The sequence below is a fragment of the Hippopotamus amphibius genome, chromosome 9, assembly GCF_030028045.1.
Source record: "Hippopotamus amphibius kiboko isolate mHipAmp2 chromosome 9, mHipAmp2.hap2, whole genome shotgun sequence".
NCBI classification, from domain to species: Eukaryota; Metazoa; Chordata; class Mammalia; order Artiodactyla; family Hippopotamidae; genus Hippopotamus; species Hippopotamus amphibius.
In genome coordinates this window covers 131145847-131168526 of record NC_080194.1, presented here as the reverse complement: position 1 = coordinate 131168526, position 22680 = coordinate 131145847, and the positions used below count along the sequence as shown (strand labels likewise).

The following is a 22680-nucleotide window of genomic DNA, read 5'->3' as shown; positions in this document are numbered from 1 at the left end:
CCCTGGGTCACAGGAGCCGCTCAGTATGAGTCACTAGCAAACACGAAGCAAGCCTGGCCCATGGGTCACTAAAAAGAGTAGAAAACACCCAGGTGTCATTTCCAAGAAGAATGTGCTAAGCACATCATTCCTCCCATTTCTGGAGTACAGCCCATCTCTTTTTAAGTTGTCTTGCTTTCCTCTATTGTTTAAGTTAGGATGATTTCAGATGTGAATAAAAAGAGATCCAACTCAAAGTGACTTAAAATACTAGGGAATTAATTATCTCACATAACATTAAGTCCAGAGGTAGGGCAGTTCCAGAGTTGGTTAATTCAGAAGCTCAGTGACATTATCAGGGTCCAAGGTACTTTCCATCTTTCTGAGCTGCCAACCTGAGTGTACTGGCTTTTGTTTTCAGACTTGTTCCCTCCTCATGGTCACAACATCACTGCCACAGCTCCAACCATCAGTCTCACACAATAACCCAAGGCCATAAAATAAGCCTTCTCATGTCTCCGTTTAAATAACAAGGAGCTTTCTCAGAAGCCCCTCAGCAGACCTCTCTTTCATTCCCTTTGGTCAGAACTGCAAAACATGCCTATTCCTAAACCAACTACAGCAGGCTGGAAATTATTATGGCTGATCTGATGCAGATTCACTCCTCCTGTGGCTAGCCTCAGGCCTGAAGCTCGTGGCCACCCGACATGAGAACAAAATCAGAGTTCTATTAGCAAGAAAGAAGCAACATAACTGCTGTGTGAGGAATAACCAGTGTCTGCTGAAATGATTCACGCTAACTTGCACAACTGGAATGAAAAGCTTAAATAAACTGCAGGACCAGACTCAGAAAATGTAGGCTCCCTCCTCACCACCAGCAAATCAACTGTCTGTGCAGATAAATCCAGTCACTTGTCATAAGTCAGAGGAAACAGCTCTACCAGGCACAGCAAGCTCTCACTTCTGGGGTCTGAATTCTAAAGGAGACACACCAGGTGACCTTATTCTAAACTTCTATGCATCCTGCGTAGTGTAACCCAACTACCTGGATGATCTATTCAAAGGGATCGCAGTTTGGGATGGACACTGCTTCCCATGTCTGCCAAGATGGCATAACTGCTGAGCTGGCGGCATAACTACTTAGAATGATGTTTACCTTACCAACATTTCATAGGTCAGGAATGTTTGGGTTAAAAACTCCCCAAGTCAAAAACAGAAAGAAACCTGAATGCTAAGCTAAAATCAAAACCAAACAAAACAAACCACCGAACAGACAGCAAATGAAGGAATGGGAGATATATGTGATTAACATCATCACAAAACAGAAGGAAAACTGCCTGCAAACTCCCTTTCCCAGGCTACAGTTGATCTCAGGAGGAAAATCTGGTACCTGATTTATAGGAAAGTAACTGAAGATGGTCACTCACAGAGGGGGCGCATCTGGGCACCAGAAAAGGCACATGCTGAAAGCATCACTCCAAGGGTCCACTGTCAGCTGGGGAAGATTAGCTTGAACCAGACCAACTCCCACACGAAAACAACAGCAACGGAAAAAGCCAACTTTTTTTTTTTTTAAAAGCAAAACTGAAGGCCTAGGAGCTCTGCATAGGCAGGAAAGTCATGAGGACCTCATATCCCAAAGAGAAGTCCACAGACATGACTCCTATCTTGTAGAGCCTTATTTTGTCCTGAGGCTTTTTCCAACTACAGAGCTTCTCTGATGAGAAGTTAGGTAGAGCTTTCAGAATTCCCACAGGGTCTTTTTTTTTTTCTTTTTTTTTTTTTAAGCTTTTTGTTGGAGTAAAATAGCTTTACACTGTTGTTGCCAGTTTTTGCTGTACAAGAAAGTGAATCAGCTGTATTTATACATATATCCCCGTATCCCCTCCCTCCCGCGACTGCCACCCACTCTCCCTATCCCGGCCCTCTAAGTCATCACCCATCATCAAGTTGATCTCCCTGTGTTATGCAGCAACTTCCCACTAGCCATCTATTTAACATGTGGTAGTGCATATATGTCAATGCTACCCTCTCACTTCGCCCCAGTTCCCCCCTCGCCACTCCCCCTCCACTGTGTCCTCAAGTCCATTCTCTACATCTGCATCTTTATTCTTTCCCTGTCACTGGGTTCATCAGTACCATTTTTTTTTATATTCCATATATACGAGTTAGCATACAGTATTTATTTTTCTTTTTCTGGCTTACTTCACTATGTATGACAGTCTCTAGGTCCATCCACCTCATTACAAATAACTCAAATTCATTTTTTTATGGCTGAGTAATATTCCATTGTATATATGTGCCACATCCCACAGGGTCTTTAAAAAAAAAAATGAGAGTTCAGGACCTGAAGATGAGGAAGGGCACTGGGGTAAACACCTCAAGGATTCAGCTGTGTACCAGACTGAATAGTGTCCCCCCAAAATTCATGTCCACCTGGAACCCCAGAATGTGACTTTATTTGGAGAAAGGTTCTCTGCAGGTGTAATTTGTTGAGATGAGGTCACACTTGAGTAGGATGGGCCCTAATCTAACATGACTGGTGTCCTTCTAAGGAGGGGAGGGGACACAGAGAGACATGGACACAGAGGGAAGAAGCCACGTGAAGACAGAGGCTGGGACTGGAGTGATAAAGCTACACGCCAAGGAACAGCAGGGACTACTGACAAGCACCAGAAGCTACAAACACACCCGCCCTCAGAGCCTTCCAGAAGGAACCAACCCTGCTGACACTGAGATTTTGGACTCCTGGCCTCCAGGTTGTGAAAAAGTACAATTCTCTCTCTTGTTTTAAGCCACCCAGGGTGTGAAAATTTGCTATAGCAGCTCCAGGAAACTGAGAGAAGCTGGAAACACCAAAGAACTACATCCTAGAAATATTTACATCAGCCGTCACAGATGCTAAAGCCCAGGTGTGAACTGGCTCCATCCTTGACTGGATTACAGTGACCTCTCTCTACCCTAACTGCTTGAGAAGCAACAGTAAATCCTCTCTGAAGAAAGATAACATCATCCCAAATGTCAACTTAACTCTACAATTCTTCCTACACAACATCTGGCATTCAGTCAAAAATACCAGATACGCGCGAAGACAAGAATGTATTCAAAGTCAAGACGAAAACAAAAAATAAGGGGCTTTTGGCTACAGCCCAGTGAGAAGGTTAACAAATCCTCTCCCCAAAAAGCAACTATAAACTGGACAAAATTGACCAAAACAAGGGTTTCAGCACTCTAGAATCTGGCTTCAAAGGCTTCCAACTTGATAGGTGTTTACCCTCGAAAACTGCTGAATTTCTAATTAGAACAGTGGGAACAATAACAACAGTACAACAAGAAAAGGCAACCAACACTCTGTCTCAAGTGTCAGGGGCAACAGGGAGGGGTGGACACTGTGGTGACTTGGAGCTCTTCTGCCCCATCTGCAGAGGGCAGCGCTGCTGGACTCCAAACAAAGTCAAACAGGACGTGTAGGCCCAGAGTCACAGATCCTCAAGTTTAAGAAAACCTAGAAATCTATATACTTCCAACATAAAATCTCGTAATTTTTAAATGCTGGCAACTTTAAAAAACAAAGTTTCAATATGCCTTACAAGGGCACCGGTTTCCAAACTCAGTCCTACATGCACCCTAACCACAGACAACCAAATGCAGTCATGCCCCTGGCAGACTCTCAGTATTATCAACAGTATTGTGATTTTCAAGAACGTCATTTTGTTCAGCCATCACTGTGAAGTTCAGCTCTTCTCTCTTCATCTAGAAACAGAGCTACTGCAACAGCCTTGTGGATTAATTCAGTGCTCCTCATTCTCTCCTGTCACTTTCAATTCAGTTAACTGAGCCAGAGTGGTCTACAGAGGAGCCCTGATGGGCGTCAGGCCTGCTGCCAGAGGAGGCAGGGAGTGGGGAAGAGCCAGGAATTTGACGTCACTCTGAGCCGGGTTGGAATCCTCAGCTCTGCCATTTACCAGCTGTGGGAACTTGGGTAACACTAACTTATCTGAGGTTCAGGGTCACTATCTGAAAAGTAAGGACACCAACACCTATGCTGGAAAGTTGCTGGCGTGTTATAATGCATCAGCTCAGGCAGCCTGGTACCAAGCCCACAACCCTGCGAGGCGGGTCCCGTTATTACCCTTACTTTACACATAAGGAAACCGAAGCTTAGAGAGGAGATGTCCCAGAGAGCTCGTGAGTTACAAGTCGCTGAGCGGGGACTTCAACCCTACTGTCGGATCGCTAAGCCACAGAGAGGGCCCAGCCCAGCAGCCAGCTGGGACGCGGGAGCAGAGTGACACGCATCCCACCTGATCCTCCTCTTCAGACTTCGTTCTCTTCACTCTGCCTGGCAAGGTCATTCCGGTGGCTTTAAGAACACCTGTGAGAAGTCACTGGTCTGATCTTTCCCGACTCTGAGCAACTGAAGAAACACCTGCCCCACTCTCGCGGGGTTTTTAATCAAACATTCAATGGCAGGAAAGAGGTTTGAATCAGCCAAGGACCAGCCTGCACCTGTGAGAGGTTAATTAACGCCGCCGAGGACGACGCGAGCCCTTGGCAGCCACTCCAGGGCTAAGCTAGCCTGGTCATTCCTTTGCTTCCAGTGGACCAGGAGGCTGCCCAGGACACCCTCCCCGGCAGAAACAAAGCCAGAGACGGCTTGCTCGTCAGTCTCTTCAGGACACAAGTGTAGAAGTCAGGCTAAGATGCAGGGAAACTGCCAGAACGTGAAGGCTGGCGATGCCTTGCAAACATGTAAGTGCTTCTGTGATAATAAGGGCCAAGTCACACAGAGACAGGAATACCAGTCCGGAGGGGAATAGACAGAGCCGTTCTTCACGGTCAAAAGGTCAGCGCCTCAAGAGAGGGTGAGATGGAGAAAGAGGCTAAAAGTTTAAAGGGTGCGTGGGAGAAGAGGGTAACTGGTTAAACATTTACTGGGATCTGTGAACCGAAGCAGGTGCTTCACATGAGGTTCTCACTGAAGCCTCCTGACAGCCCCCCGGGGAGACCGATGCTGTGCCTTTGCAGGTGCAAACTCTGAAGGCACAGACGGGCATCTTCCCCGGGTCACGCCAGACCGACCCTCTGAGTCTGCCTCCAAAGCCAGGGTTGCCTGTGCCATGCCCCGGCACTGCCCGGAGCCTCGTGGCCTATTCCACACCAGCTCCTCTGAGGCAACTCCCCCCGCAGACAGGCAAGAAGGAAATGAGAAGAAACAAGAGGGCCCAGGGACCTGACGGGGACTCTCGGAAAAGCCGTGTCCTCAAACAGCCATCAACCAGCCCTACGCCATCCCCACACAGAGGCTCAGGGAAGCATCCTGGACATAAGGTGCCACCAAGATGACTGAGGCTGGCATCTGAGGTGGCCGAGGCAGCTGGCTGTGGTTTCTACGAGGACTGAGGCCCTTGACGCTGGCTCTCCTCTGAACCGGCCCCCTGTGTCCCTGTGATTTCTAAGGAAGGGACCCAGGAACACGGAAAAAAATCAATGGTGTCAGGAATCCCTCTTGCAGCTGTCCCCTGAGGACCCACATTCATTTCTCTTTTTTTTAATCAATTAATTTATTTTATTTTATTTTTGGCTGCGTTGGGTCTTGGTTGCTGTACGCGGGCTTTCTCTAGTTGTGGTGAGCAGGGGCTACTCTTTGTCACAGTGCACAGGCTTCTCATTGTGGTGGCTTCTCTTCTAGAGCACAGGCTCTAGGTGCATGGGCTTCAGTAGCTGTGGCACGTGGACTCAGCAGCTGTAGCGCATGGGCCTAGTTGCTCCACGGCATGTGGGATCTTCCCAGACCAGAGATCGAACCCATGTCCCCTGCATTGACAGGTGTATTCTTAACCACTGCACCACCAGGGAAGCCTGACCCATATTCATTTCTGAAAATGAGCAACCGGTGAGATGAACAGGGATCAAAGATTTGCGGAAGGGCTGAGAGAAAGGGGAAGGGAGATACGCCAACGTGAGAGGGAAAGGCAAAGGGTTCGCCTGAGTGGGCAGAGAATTTCCACAGATGCCTCCACCAAACACAGCGAGCACTGATTTTCTGCCGTGAAAGGAGGTGAACTAGCAGAAGGTAACACATTTTACTCAGTAGTGACGCTGATATCACAGTAACAGGAACAATGTAGGAATTCAGGGCAGCAGCCACAAGCAGGGTCTGAAAGAACCTGCTCTTTAAATTGTCAGGGGCGGGGGTGGGGGGACGTAGGATTTTTTTATATGACATGATACACTTCAAGGTTCAGATCCAAAGCACATCACTGAACAAATCACATCTGCACTGTGGAGAAGAGAGATGAAGGTCCCCACCACTCACACGGCTATGGTGTGAACTGAGCGAGTCAGCTTATATAAAAGACTCACAAAGCGCCAGGCCTGCACCCAACACTCATGACTGTTATGAGCTAGTAGTACGAGCATCATCCCTGACACTGAGACACAGGAGCACGGGACAAGGGAAATGACTGCTCTAAAATGGATGGCAGCAGAACTGTAAGCTCAGAGACCTGCGTGGTTTCTGCTGCTGTTATTGAAGACAGATTTAATGATGAAATGCCACGCTATCCTTACGCACAGAAATAGAACAGATTATTAATTTCTCAGCAACTGCCACACCATGTTAGCAAAATAAGCACCTCGGCTGCAGGGCGCTGCCCCACCCCCCACCCCGCCCCAGTCCCTCGGAGAGCACAATACATGGCTCTGAGAACTCTATACAAAGGGAGACTTCATTTAAATTAAGATGCCAGACAACACCATTACTGACTGCGAGTAAGACATCCATGGATTTCTGCAACAACGCGTGCCACCTGCCCAATGACTGCCTTGCCTTCTATTAAAACACAAATAAAAATTAAAAGAGCAAGAGAAAGGAACGTCCTCCGGGATGCATCAGGCCGAGCAGTACCTGTTTCGGTTTTGCTGGCGAAGCCCGCTGCCTGTTTGATCGCGGCCGCTGTGAGTGCTAATCCTCGACTCCTCTTCAAGCCATGCTGCAGGACGGCCTCAAACTGGGCACAAAGACAGGTTACCCTGCAAGAGAACCAACGATTCATCAATCCACCCTGTGAAGGGAGAGAAGCAACCAGGGTGGCTCCAGGGAGCAAGTGAGGGTGCACACCAGACACCTGGATTTACAGACAGGAACTGACACGTAACTGACTCCACACCAACTCTCCCCATTTATGTTCATTTCACATAACTTAGGGAAGGCACACACAGTCTAGCCAAGTTCCTCAGACTGGTGAAAGCACAGTAACAACTCACAAGAAACAAGGGGAAATGCAATTGGTGCCAGCCAGCAGGGGAAGGGGAACAAAAAGCCAATTTAAAAACAAATCAGTTCTGTGTGGGGAAGGATTGCGTGTTTTTTTTTTTTTTTTTTTTTTTTGGTTTGTTTTGTTTGTTTCTTTAAGCTCTTTATTGGAATATAATTGCTTTACACTCTTGTACCAGCTTTTGAGGTACACTAAAGTGGATCAGCTGTATTTATACATATATCCCCATATCCCCTTCCCTCCCGTGACTCCCTCCCACCCTCCCCGTTCCAGCCCTCTAAAGCATCACCCATCATTGAGTTGATCTCCCTTTGTTATACAGCAACTTCCCACCAGCTATCTGTTTTACAGTTGGTAGTATATATATGTCTATGCTACTCTCTCACTTCGTCCCAGCTTTGCCTTCACCCCCTACCCTCCACCCCAGCCCCGTGTCCTCAAGTCCATGCTCTACATCTGCATCTCCACTCTTGCCCTGTCACTGAGTTCATCAGTACCATTTCTTCAGATTCCATACATATGAGTTAGCATACGGTATTTTTCTCTTTCTGGCTTACTTCACTCTGTATGACAGTCTCTAGGTCTATCCACCTCATTACATGTAGCTGCATTTCATTTCTTTTTATGGCTGAGTAATATTCCATTGTATATATGTGCCATGTCTTCTTTATCCATTCACCTGTTGATGGGCATTTAGGGTGCTTCCATGTCCTGGCTATTGTAAATAGTGCTGCAGTAAACATTATGGTACATGTTTCTTTTTGGATTACGGTTTTCGCAGGGTATATGCCCAGGAGTGGGATTACTGGATCACATGGTAGTTCTAGTTTTAGTTTTTTAAGGAACCTCCAAATTGTTTCCCATAGTGGCTGTACCCACTTACATTCCCACCAACAGTGCAGGAGAGTTCCCTTTTCTCCACACGCTCTCCAACATTTATTGTTTCTAGATGTTTTGATGATGGCCATTCTGACCTGTGTGAGGTGATACCTCATTGTGGCTGTGACTTGTATTTCTCTAATGATTAGTGATGTTGAGCATCTTTTCATGTGTTTGTTGGCCATCTCTATGTCTTCTTTGGAGAAATGTCTATTTAGGTCTTTCACCCATTTGTGGATTGGGTTATTTGCTTTTTTGGCATTAAGCTGCATGAGCTCCTTACATATTTTGGAGATTAATCCTTTGTCCGTTGCTTAATTGGCAGGTATTTTCTCCCATTCTGAGGGTTGTCTTCTTGTCTTGTTTATGGTTTCTCTCGCTGTACAAAAGCTTTTAAGTTTCATGAGGTCCCATTTGTTTATTCTTGATTTTATTTCTATTATTCTAGGAGGTGGGTTAAAAAAGGATCTTGCTTTGATGGATGTCATAGAGTGTTCTGCCTATGTTTTCCTCTAGGAGTTTTATAGTGCCTGGCCTTACCTTTAGGTCTTTAATCCAGTTTGAGTTTATTTTTGTATATGGTGTTAGGAAGTGTTCTAATTTCATTCTTTTACATGTAGCTGTTCACCATTATTATTCAACATAGTTTTGGAAGTTTTAGCCACAGCAATCAGAGAAGAAAATGAAATAAAAGGAATCCAAATTGGAAAAGAAGTAAAAATGTCACTCTTTGCAGATGACACGATATTACACATAGAAAACTCTAAAGATTCTACCAGAAAACTGCTAGCACTAATTGATAAACTTAGTAAAGTGGTAGGATATAAAATTAATGTGCAGAAATCTCTTGCATTCCTATACACTAACAACAAAAGAGCAGAAAGAGAAATTAAGGAAACTCTCCCATTTACCATTGCAACAAAAAGAATAAAATACCTAGGAATAAACCTGCCTAAGGAGGCAAAGGACCTGTATGCAGAAAACTATAAGACACTGATGAAAGAAATCAAAGATGATACAAACAGATGGAGAGACATACCATGTTCTTGGAAGAATCAGTATTGTAAAAATGACTATCTTACCCAAAGCAATTTACAGATTCACTGCAATCCCTATCAAATTACCAACAGCATTTTTCACAGAACTAGAACAAGAAATCTTACGATTTGTATAGAAACACAAAAGACCCCGAACAGCCAAAGCAATCTTGAGAAGGAAAGACGGAGTTGGTGGAATCAGGCTTCTTGACTTTATACTACAAGGCCACAGTGATCAAGACAGTATGGTACTGGCACAAAAAAAGAAAGGTAGATCAATGGACCAGAATAGAGAACCCAGAGTTAAACCCACACACATATGGGCACCTCATCTTTGACAAAGCAGGCAAGAATATACAATGGATTGGGTGTTAATTGTCTCCACTTCACAAGTTTCAACTCTAATTCATATCATGCTGCTTATGAAACAAGATTACCTTTTAAGAGAGGGAATTCAGCAGCCTGCCAAATTGGAAACACTGTGTAATTTCATGGCCTGTTACATACCCTAAAAAAATATCATGAATTCTGATTCTTGTTCTTTATTTTGTTGCAAGAGATTACATTGTGAGCTCAGATCCGAAATTGATGGAATTTTCAATTAAGTTACACTTACTGTGCATTTAATTGAATTTATTTCTCAATAACCAAAGAAATGGGAGATTCAGGAACATATTCACAGAGAGGTGAGGTCACAGCAACTACATTCGATTCTGAACAACCCTCCCAGGGCTCCTGGACCCCTAGCCCGACTGGATCTGTGGACTTCAGAGACCCTTCCCTTCACTCATGCAACAAATGTTGAGAAATGCTGAATTCCTCCTACGTGCCAGGCACTGTTCTAGCCTCTGAAGATACAAAGGTGGGAATGAGACAGACAAGGTCTCTGCCTCACCACATGTCCACAGTTCTAGCAGGAGGAGATACACGAACAAATAAGCCAACCAGGCCATATCAACTGATGAGAACTTTGAAGAAAATAAAACAGGATGAGGTGGTAGATGGAGCCAGGGCAAGAACGGGCTTAGATTCTGTGGCCCAGATGCAGGTAACCTTAGAGTTATTAATCTGCTGACAGGAGGCAGCAGGCTGGGCAGAGAGGCCCAGTGCAAAGACCCTGAGGCCACCACTACCTGGTTCATCCCTGCCTAACTGTAGACATTTCCTGCTCCACCCACCCCCACACCTGGAGTAATAATACTCCAAGTGTCTATCACTCTGTGGCTGGTAAAACATCTTCATATCCATGATTTCACTAGCTCCTCCCATCAACATTATGATATGGTTGAAGCAGGTAGTATTATCTCCATTTTACACATCGAGAGACTGAGGCTTAGAGACCTCTAAGAGACAGTACCTAATAAGTACGTAATTAACAGCAACATTGCTACTCCAGCCCTACCCACCCCCATGCTGATCGAGGTAGTTTCCACTACACCCCATACCACCAAGACAAATGTGCTTTGAAATCCACTCCCTCCCATATGCCACCTTTACTCAAGTCTTCTGCCCACACCAGAAAACCCTAACACAGTATCAGCAAATACACAGCACAGGTATATTTACTCTCTAGTCCATGCATGTGACACACACCACTAATCCATCCCAGCATTCTCGGTTACTACTGCCAATGATCAAAGTTAGCCCTCCACAGGAAGGAGCCCCATCTGACATCCCAAACCTAACACTTGTTCTGAACTATACTATTTGGTTTCCAAGTCCTACTTTGTCCTCCTGGCTCCCCTACGCCTAGCTCACTCAGTGCCTGGTACACAGCGTGTGCGCCGCAAATGCTTTTTCAGTGAGTAGGCAAAAGGGGGATTAACCGTGAACCCTGGGTCCCACAGTACTCCCCCACATTGAAACAACCCTCTTTGCTAGGCAGACGTCACTCTTAAATATTAGATGTGCATATGCTAGTCTCTCTGCATATCCACACAGGCACACATCTGAGGGCTTCCTGAAAGCTGAGACACCCGCCAAAACTATCCAAACCTCACAGGAACCAAAACAGATGCATAGCAAAATGGAGCCTGACCAGGGCCGGAGTCGGGGCCGGGGTGGGGGGGGGGGGGCGGGGGGGGTGGCAGAGGACGGACAAAGACCTTGGTCTGTGTTCTGAGTCCTCCATAATAAACCACATCTTTAAGCAAATCACCTGCAAATAAAATGATTAACTCAACAATCTCGTTGGTCTGTTTGTCGCCAATGCACAAGTCAGTAACTGCCCCACCAACTCTATAATAACATCTGGCCCCTAAGGGGAATGGAATGCAGGTGAACAGCACAAACTCAGTCTGCAAGGTTTGGGTGACATCAGCAGTATCACCTTCCAGGTGCCCAAAGGTCACAATCAACCCAACATAGCAGAAAACCCAGGTGGGCGTTAGTCCTACACAGTGATGCTTGACTTGCTCAAGGCCATTCTACTTCACAGCCTCCCCATGGCTCCCTTTCCCTTCCCCTTTTGACCTGAGCGTATATTTACAGGTCATTCAAGACTTAGCTCCAGGGTCTCCGCCTCCAGGAAGCCTTCCTGAGTGCTTCCTCATGTTGAGCTTCCTTCCGCTGCAACACTTCCTTCTGTTAACAATCTGCTTTCCACAGCTGTCTCCTCTTGCTAATCTGAGTTCCCTGACAGCAAGGATCACGCCTCGTTCATCTTAGTCGCGCCAGCACCTAGCATGATGCCTGCCTTCTATGGTATATGTGACCAATATGGTCCCTCCCCTCGAAGAGCTCAGAACATGGACTTGATGTCTACTCAGGTGAGAGATGCATCTCAGGAGATCTTATATAATTTGGAATCCAGGTCAGTCAAAACCAGGGAACCAAGGAGAACACACTTGTCCAACCACATGAATCTACACCTTTCAGTGTGGTGGGCATGCTATGGCCACTGATGTATAATCACGTCACCCGAAGGTTTTTCCATTTCTTCTCATCTTGACGCAGGCCTATGACACATTCTGCAGAATGAAAGAGGCAGCTGCTTTCATAGAGCTCATTATTTTCTCAGCTCAGCCTCTCCTATTTCCCAGAATGCTCTCTGCTGAGTGCTCTCTGGCATCCATGGGGGGTGGGGGTGGGGGTGGAACTGGCTGCTTGCAGGGCATTTTCTCACATCTAACTTCTATAAGTTAATGAATTGGCCATGTTCTTAATTAGGCGGGGCACTTACAGTGAACGTTTTCATTTTTTTAAAAAGCACCAGCCAAGAAAATCACTTCAAGTTTTTATGCATATAGCTATTTACCAGATGAATGGATAAATAAAATGTGGTGTATCGATACAATAGAATACTGCTTGGCAGTGGAAAGGAATAAGTACTGATACATGCTGCAACAAGGAAGAGCTTTGAAAATATTAAGTTAAGGGAAAGAAGTCAGACCCAAAATCCACACACTGTATGAGTCTGTGAAATGTTGAGAAAAGGTAAGTACATAGAAACTACAAGCAGATTAGTGCTTGCCTAGGCTAAAATCAGGGACTAACTGTAAACTGGTACGAGGAAACTCTTTGGGGTAATGAAAATGTTCTGAAACTGAATTCTGGTGATGACTGCACAACTCTATAGATTTACTTTAAAAAAAATCACTACATTGTATATGTACAAGGAGATTTTTACGGTAAGTAAATTAGACTTCAATTAAACTGTTTAAAAAAAAAAAAAAACCTGTCCTCAAGGTGCTCGGTGAAAGCTTAACGAAGGAGTAAAGGAGTTTAACGAGTGGAAAATGAAATAACCTCCTTCTGCTGAATTTAAAACTGTCTCCCACCACCAGCACAGCTGGAATATTGCACTGCTAAAATTCTGCAAGCATGGGTTTTCCTGAGCTGTCCTATATTTCAAGACTGCTTAACCTGCCACATTAATCAATAATAAGAATCCTGTCCTTTTTTATGGCAAATGTTAGACATTTATAGCAAATGTGAGACAGACAGGGTCAGCGATAAAAGCTGCGTTTTAAGAACCGCATCAAATTAACCTGGTGACAGAGGGCATAACTTCGAATTGATCCTTGCACTATGTTACAGCTTTACTGGAATCTTTCAGTGAAAAGCAAGTGCAGTCATGAAAATGGACTGGCTGTCCCCGTTTGGAAAGCTCCAGTGTCACCATAAAAACCGGCCATTAACAGCATTAGCCAAACCTCAGATCTGACACAGTACAATCATCAACTAGCCTTGCTACAGTTGATTGTCACATGACAATCACTTGAAACGGGCCGTGCCCTACATTTACGTGTTATACGTTTTCAAAAAGGTTCAAATCCTTTAACCGCTGAATTTTACTGGCAGAGATCAATCCTCGACTGTAATCTACAAGTCAGATAATGATATAAGAATGAAAATATTCAAAACATGATCTACAACTGTGGAAAGTTAAAAACACATAAAGATTTGACATTTGGGGAATTTGTTAAATGATAATACAACATAATTGAATGCCATTAGGCCTTAAAAATATTTACCAAGAGTTTATAATGATAAGTCAACAGCTTTACAACATAAAATGAAAAATAAGCAGGGTGTGAAAGTGTATGTTAAGTATGCTTTCAACTATGCTAAAAAAAAACAGAAAAAATCTGAAGGGAATTACGTGAAAAATTAAGAGCAACATGGTAAAATAGTTACTGGTGATGTCTTTCTTGCCTCTATGCTTTTCTGACAGCTTTTTTTCTAAAACAAGCGTTTAAAAAGTATTCATGTCTTAAGAACCAGAAATACTGCTACCTTGAGCTACAAAGAATGAAGAAATATGGCATCAAAGTTATGGTAAGAAAAAATCATGCAACTATTAAAATGCTTACAGAGAACCTGAAATGGCATTTTTTTAAAAGCTTAGATTATATAATGTTAAATGAAAAAAAAAAGCAGATCTACAAAAAGATATAAAAGTGTTTCTAACTCACAAATTACAAATATTGCAACAAAGGAAACCATAACATTAAAAGTTGATATTTTTAATCAATAAAATGGGGGAGGGGAACTACATTCACAACAGTAACAAAAGTAAAATAAATCATATTTTTAAAAAGAAAGATACATATCCTATATGAAGAAAACCATATTTTCTTAAAATGTATAAAGATTAAAATAAATAGAAATATTGTTTTCCTACATGGGAAGATTTATTAAAATAAAAATGTCAATTCTTCCCAAATTAATGTATACATTTCATACAATTCCAATAATGATCACAGGAAGGACTTGGCTCAGTGTGGTTTTCCATACAGGGATAAACAAATTGATGGAGGAGAGAACCCCCTCCAAAAATCCAAATGAATATGTAAATGTTTTATATATAATACTGGTAGCTCTTCAATTCAGCTGGGCAAAAAAGGGCTATTTAACTAATGGCACTGACACAAGTGGCTATAGAGCTGAAAGAAAATAAGAATAAATTTGTGTCTCAAGCCATCACAGAACTAAATTCCAGATGGGTCAAGATCCAAAAAAATATATAAGTGTAGAAAAATAAAACTGTAAAAATAATAGAGAAAAATACAGAAGAACCTCAGGCAGAATATTCTCAAAGCAAAATTTTAAAGGTTCGTAGAATTAACCACATAAAATGTTTAAATTTCAACACAGCAAAAGATATAAATATGGTAAAACAATAAATGATAGACTGGAGAAAATATTTACAGCACACAACTGAAAACAATTAAGGGCCATAGTACGTGAAGAGCTTCCACAAATGGACAAGAAAAAGACATGCAACTCAAAAAATAAAAAATCTGTTAAAGAGGGTGAGCCAACAAACTATGAAAGGAGGAAACAGAGTTGTCCCATAAACATACGAAAAGATATTAAATCTCACTAGTGACCAGAAAAGTGTCACAATACTAACATACCAACTTAGGAATCAGTTTAAAACCAGTCACAGGTCTAGCAAGAGTACATACGAACAGGTACTGTTGATAGGAATATGAATGTGAATGCTACATCTTTCTGCAAAAAGATCGAGCAGTACAATTTTTTAAATGCCCGTATCCTTTGACCCAGCAATTCTACTTCTAGGAATTTATCCTATAAAAATAAAAGCACTACTAATTAGAAAATGAGCAAAAATCATAAACAGACACTTCACCAAAGAGGATACACACGTACAGGAACATGAAAAAATGTTCAACATCATTAGCCATTAGGGAAATGCACATTAACATTACAGAGAGATATGCCTACACATCTGTAAGGATGGCTAAAAGAGAAAATCATGACAATACTAAATGCTGACAAGAATGCAGAGAAACTGGATCACTCACACGTTGCTGGTAATGTAAATGGTACAGCCAGTCTGGAAAACAGCTGGAAGTTTCTAATATAAAGCTAGATATGCAAATATCAGGGACTTCCCTGGTGGTCCAGTGGGTAAGACACTGCACTCCCAATGTAGGGAACCCAGGTTCAATCCCTGGTCAGGGAACTAGATCCCGTATGCATGCTGCAACTAAGAGTTCACATGCCGCAACTAAAAGAGTCCGCATGCCACAACTTAGAAGTCTGCATGCTGCAACTAAAAGATCCCACATGCTGCAACTAAGAGTGTGCATGTTGCAACTACGACCCAGCACAGCCTAAATAAATATTTTAAAGAAAAAAAACCATGCAATCCAGCAATTGCACTCGAGTACTTATCTCAGAGAAATGAAAACTTATGTTCACACATATAACCTGTACATGAATGTTTAGAGCAGCATTATTTGCAGTGGCTAAGAACTGAAAACAACCCAGATGTCCTCCAGTGAATAAACAGACTGTGGGACATCCAGACCACAGAATGCTACTCAGCAATAAAAAGGAAGACACACTACTGATACATGCAACGATCCGGATGCATCCTAAGAAAGCTACCCTCAGTGAAAAAAAAACCCAGTCCCAAAAGGTTACACTCTGTATGATTCCATTCACATAACATTCTTGGAATGACAAAATTACAGAAATGGAGAACAGATTGGTAGTTGCCAGGAGTTAGGGATGGGGAGGGAGGGGACTGGAGGGAGGTGGGCGTGGTTATAAAGAAAACAACAGGGGACTTCCCTGGTGGCACAGTGGTTAAGGATCCGCCTGCCAATGCAGGGGACATGGGTTCAAACCCTGGTCCAGGATGATCCCACATGCCGTGGAGCAACTAAGCCTCTGAGCCTGTGCTCTAGCCCAAGAGCTGCAACTATTGAGCTCTCCAGCCACAACTAACGAAGCCTCTGCAATAAGAGAAGCCACCGCACTGAGAAGCCTGCACACCGCAACAAAGAGTAGCCCCCGCCTGCTGCAACTAAAGAAAGCCCACACACAGCAACGAAGACACAATGCAGCCAAAACTAAATTAAAAATTTTTTTTTAAAAATGGCCTTCTGCCCTGCTTCCATCTCCCTAACTCCTATCATTTGTTTCAAAAAAACAAAAAAAACAGACAAAAAAAAAAAAAAACAGGAGGAAATCTGTGGTGATGAAACCATTCTCTATCTTGACTACTGTGGGGGACACATGAACCTACAAAGTGATAAAACTGCATAGAACTAAATCTCACACACACACACACAAAGAAGTATAAGTAAAACTAGCGAAATGTGAAATACCATCCTAGAATTTTACAAAATGTGGCCACTGGGCAAAACTGGGTAAAGGATAAATGGAATTTTTCTATATTATTTCTTACAACTGCATGTGAATCTATAACTATCTCACAATTAAAAGTTAAAATAAACAATTAAATAGAAAAGCACTAGTAGGCAAAGATATACATATTTTTACTGCAACACTGTTATAATAGTAAAAGCAAAAACAAAACTAGACACAACCTGAATGTCCATTTACAGGAAAACAGTAAATAAGTTACAGCACCTCCACACTACAAAATATTAGGTAGAAATTTTAAAAGAATGAGATGCCAAACCTAAACAACCTAAGAAGCACCCTTTTTTCCCACATTGTAAGGTCTTGGAAATCCAAGTGTGCCTCTTACTTGATGAAATTATCCTATTAAAACGGGCACTGGTTCTTCTTTCTTAACTACACATAAAGAAGCCATGGATGGTAGGCTGCACCAGTATGCTACCTAGTGACCTGGAACAATGTCCATAATACATGGCCAAGTTTATTTAAAAACAAACAAACAAAAAACAGCAGCAAGTTACAGTGTAATGTAAATGGTATGATTCCCTTTGGAGGAAGAGGGAGAAAAAGTGAAGGAGGAGTGGGCTTCGATGAGACTGTCCTCTCAATTATTTGCATCATCTACTGTCAAGTGGGTAGACTTAAGCATTCTTGAAAATTCAGGCAAGCTCATCTAGAGCCAGGTTAATGAGGGGTAGGGTTAAGGCTGGGCATCTCACCCTCAGCGTGACAGCACCAGTATGCAAGGTTCTCTCGCACTCCTCGCTGTGCCAGGGGTCCCAGGACCAGGGAATTCAGTCAGCACAGTGCTCTCAATTAGTCCTCCTTGCTTTGGCCTAGAGCATCCTCTCTCTGTGCTACATAAATGGAACGAAAGTAAATTGCATCCCAGAGATAAAGAGCCAAAAAGGTCTCTGAGGAAGGTGGTATCCATCTAGAAGAAACTAAAATTGGCTTTAGTTTCATCTCAGAAACCATACAAAGGTAAATTCCAGATGGACCAAAGACTTAACTGTACACAATAAAAAATCTTACAAGAAAATGTAAAAGACCACATACACACTCTAACATTGAGGAAGACTTCAAAACACTGAAAACACAGAAACTGGTAGGCTGGTATATGGGTCAGCAAAAAGACATTTAACCGTGTAAAATTTTTTAAATGTAATATTATAATAGATACTACTACCTGTGCTCACAAAGATAAAGGACAGATTTGAAAAAAATATTTGCAATGCAGAAAACAGATGAAAGGTTAATTAATGACTATAATATACAAAGAGCTCTCACAAACTGACAAGAGGACAAATAGTCCAACAAGAAACTGGACACACGGTATGAAGCAGCTTTGCACAAAAGAGCAGAGCCAAATAGCGCACAAGCGTTAAAAAAAACAACTGAAATTCACTAGCCATCAACATGCAAATTAAAAGGACAGTGAGCCACCACTTGACAAAACTTCAAAACAACACTCAGAACTATTATTAGGAAGGAAGAAAAGGGTAGTTTCATGCACTGCCAGAAGAAATTTTTAGAACGATAACTGACCACAACTATTAAGAATAAACACATTCTCATTGGCCCAGCAACCCAGCTCCCGGAAATCTCTGCCAGACAGAATCCTTATTACCTAAGAAAAGATGCTCAAGGATGTTGACTGTTTCACTGTCCAGAGTGTTAAAAATTGGAAACAAAGCCAGTATTACTTCATAGGCAACTGTTGGTACATCTGCATCATGCAATATGATGCAGGCTTTTAAAAAGAATTTTTAGAACTCTAACTTGGAAAGATTTTTTGTTTTTTGGGGGTTTTTTTTAAAATAATTTTTTTATTTTTTATTGGCTGTGTTGGGTTTTTGTTGCTGCACAAGGGCTTTCCCTAGTTGCAGTGAGCGGGGGCTACTCCTCATTATGGTTTGTGGGCTCCTCATTGCAGTGGCCTCTCCTGTTGCAGAGCACGAGCTCCAGGCGAGCAAGCTTCAGTAGCTGCAGCACACAGGCTCAATATCTGTGGCACACGGGCTCAGCTGCTCCGTGGCATGTGGGATCTTCCTGGAGCAGGGATCGAACCCACGTCCCCTGCATTGGCAGGTGGATTCCGAACCACTGTGCCACCTAGGAAGTCCCTGGAAAGGTTTTGACAGAGAAGTGCCAAGAGAGAAAATATAGATGCAGAACATTATATATAATTCAATTTTTGTAAGACAATGGCAATAAAACCTGTGTGCATGTGTGTGTATACACATGTATTTTATTTGTAAAAGATTAAATGAATGTGGAGAAACACACAGAACAAATGATTCTTGATCATTAACATAAGTTACCCAGAGGGAGGGAGAAGAGGATATGGTAGAGAAAAAAGAGGGGAAAAAGAAAACAGCTGACAAAGAACCAGAAAAAATGCAAGCTTGGTAACAGTGAAAGCTCACAAGGCAGTAGTTTTCAAGATACTATTAGTGCGTGTAGAGCAACTACACTCCAATAAAAATCAATTTAAAAAAAAAAGACAGTATTAGTGTGAAGGCCTGAGGATGGCAAACAGGCATGCAAAAAGCAGTCAAATGAATGTTCTACCAGAGGAACAAGAAATTAGAAAAATAACCAATTTTTAAATGGGTTAAATCATCATTTTCTGATCATTTTTAAAAGTTACTAATACAAACACAGTAATGGTCTTCTCTTGGGTAGACAGACCCCAGCTTTGGCAGATGGGGAGCTTCAGAGTCAGGAACAGGAGATGGTGGCTGAGAAGGGATCAGCTGAAGGAGCTGGTAAATCAAAAGGGAAAAAGAGGATGGAGGAAAGCAAGAGCCCCCCTGATGCAGAAGGAGTGAATAAATGGGAAATGAAGAAACAGAGACGTGATATCAAGTCAGTGGCCAAGGTGGTCCAGTGGTTAAGACTCCGTGCTTCCACAGCATGGGGCACAGGTTAGATCCCTGGTCAGGGAACTAGGATCCCACATGCTGCGCAGTGCGGTCAAAAAGAAAACAGAAAAAAAGAAAAAAACAAAGTCAGTGGACAAGGGATCTTCAAGTTTGGTCAGAGTCCATAGCCTGGGAGAAAGAAACTCCACACTGAAAGCTTCCTTTAAACAAATAATAGAGTCACAGACGTAGAAAACAAATTTATGGTTACCGGGGAGGGGGGGAATAAATTGGGAGATTGGAGTTGACATATACCCACTACTATATATAAATTAGATAACTAACAAGGACCTACTCTATAGCACAGGGAACTCTATTCAATACTCTGTAATGACCTATATGGCAAAAGAACCTAAAGAAGAGTGGATGTATCTAGGGTGAGTCAAAAAGTATCCGCACTTTGGCTGTAGAATTTACAGAAGTTTTAATATAATCGAACTGCAGATAATTTTTGACTCACCCTCATATACGTGTAAATGATTCACCTTGCTGTTCAGCAGAAATTAACACATTATAAATCATCTACACTCCAATTAAAAACAAAAACAAATAAGATGTGGGACTTCCTAGGCGGCACAGTGGTTAAGAATCTGCCTGGCAGTGCAGGGGACATGGGTTCAAACCCTATCCAGGAAGATCCCACATACCACAGAGCAACTAAGCCTGGGCACCACAACTACTGAGCCTACGCTCTAGAGCCCATGAGCCACAACTAGTGAGCCTATGTGCCGCAACTACTAAAGCCCGAGCGCCTAGAGCCTGTGCTCCGCAACAAGAGAAGCCACCGCAAAGAGGAGCCCATGCACCACAATGAAGAGTAGCCCCCACTTGCTGCAACTAGAGAAAGCCCGTGTGCAGCAATGAAGACCCAATGCAGCCAATAAATAAATAAATATTTTAAAACTTTTTTTTTAATTTTAAGAAAATTTTAAAAACTTTCAGAAAAAAAAACAAAAACAAATAAGATGCAGGCAACTCTGCAGTACAGATGTACCTTTGAAAAAGCAAAGGCCACTTAACACAATTTGCAGGCTGTTATTAGAGCCAAAAAATATATAAATAAATAAAACAAAATTTAAAACAATATACATTTTTTCTGATTTCTAGCCATCCCTCAGAGCCAGAGCATTTATGTCTCATCCCCCAAGTCCGGTCAGTCAATCTTACCAAGGTTCAGTCCTAAGCCTTCAGTCCCTTCTCCCAACACCAACCACCTCCATCAGCTTCCTCGTCTACTGCACAGAGCCACCACCTCTCACTGCCATCCCAGGTCCCATCTTACCCACCCGTCCCCTGGCATGCTGAACAGAAGCTACCCTCGTGAAATGCAAATCCAACAACGTCATTATTTTTCTTACCACACTTTGCTATGGGTATATGGTACATGACAATGATTCTAGGGGGACCATAAATGAACATTTTTAGGTTAATCATTTTACTATGTCAAGACAAAACAGAAGTAGCCATCAATTTTTGATTTCACTGATAGTTTATGACAAGACCACAGTAGACAGGGCCTTGAAATTCCACCTCGAGCCAATCTCAGCCTCCAAAGGTATATGGAGATCACAAAAATTGTGAAAATAGTATACAAATCGCCACAGTTTAAGAAATAATACTGCAGTGGATAAAGTTCAAACACGTCCCCGTGACAGCAAGCCAAGAACCTACTGACTTCCCAGCCAATTTCCCAACACGTACAACACGTCATCCGTGATCCCACTACTTTTTCACACACCCCTGCATCTTCTCATTTGTTACTCCTGCTGTCTGCAAGTCCCATCCTGACCACTGGACCACTAATGACCCTGTACTCACCTCTCACATCTATACTATGTAATTATTACCACAGGCCACCATGACTGTCTGCAATTTACAGGCCCATCGCCCAGGCTCAATTTTGAGTTCCTTGAGAACAGCAACCATCTCATCCAGTTTATAGCGCCAAGGCCAACCCAGTGACCTACAAGTAAGTATCTGCTGAATGAAGGAATTAATGAGCAACCATTCTAGCGTTTAGTTTCCAAATTAGCCAAAACACTGGTATGTCTAGTCATAGGAAGAAAATGTATTGTGCTTATTAAGTTCTCACTGGGTGTGTCAAGCAAACATTACTACATCTGATTCTCACTTCAACCCTAGGAAGTGGGTACCACAATCATCATCTAATTTTACAGATAGTGCAAAGAGGCCTAGAGAAGCTGAGCAAGTCCTAAATTACACAGCTGGTAACTGGTGGTTTGTGGGCCAAGTGGGTGTGAAGATAAGTCTGCCTGACTCCAAAGCTCATACTTCACGGTCAAGGCCTCTCTCCACGCCAGGATGGTGGTGGTGTTCAAGATGACTGTGCTTGCACATGATTTCCTCTGGGCCAAGCACTGCTCTCAACAACTGTCAATATAAACCATACAAATATTTACTAAAATTCAGGTGGAAATGTGCTCAGATACGCTAAATGCCCTAGGGCTCCCCATTTGCTAAAAATTATCTTTTGCAAAAAGAAATCGATTCATTTGATCAATACAGTAAAATGAAAGCATATGTAATGTGGAATTATCTACTACAGAGCCTCAAAGTGGAAATCAAGTGCACAGGGCAGAGGAGATAAGAAATTCAATTAATGGACCCCAAGGTTTTTTGCCAGGTTGAGAAGAATTAGAACATCCAGTCAACACCTCAAACCACTGAGAGGCTGGTAAGAAACTTGTGACAGACTGAAGATTAAAAAATCACATGGTGGACATCCAGAGACATTTCAAAAAGGAAAAGGAACGTCTGAAAAAGCCATTCGGTTTCATAAGCAGAGGAACGCACAGGACAGTTTTCCACTGCGCTAAGAAACATCATTAGGGAAAAGCAAAGGGCAGCTGGTTTTGTTTTTTAGCTTCCTAAAAAGTTCAAAACTGCTTCAAATTCCTTAACAGGTAAAGCAAATCACCAAAACAAAGCACTCTT

At 42.7% G+C, this 22680-nt stretch overlaps 1 protein-coding gene across 5 annotated transcripts in view; it reads right to left on the bottom strand.

The window, feature by feature from the left end:
* SNX29 (sorting nexin 29) overlaps window positions 1-22680 on the bottom strand; it is a 559063-nt gene that overhangs the window by 507259 nt on the left and 29124 nt on the right. For 4 of the 5 annotated variants that reach the window (XM_057748481.1, XM_057748482.1, XM_057748483.1 and 1 more), the window contains exon 4: window positions 6890-7014. The exons of the other annotated variant lie outside the window; for it this stretch is intronic. In XM_057748481.1, the coding sequence (XP_057604464.1) occupies window positions 6890-7014 (125 nt within the window). The remainder of the gene's footprint in view (window positions 1-6889; window positions 7015-22680) is intronic. 5 annotated transcript variants of the gene reach the window in all.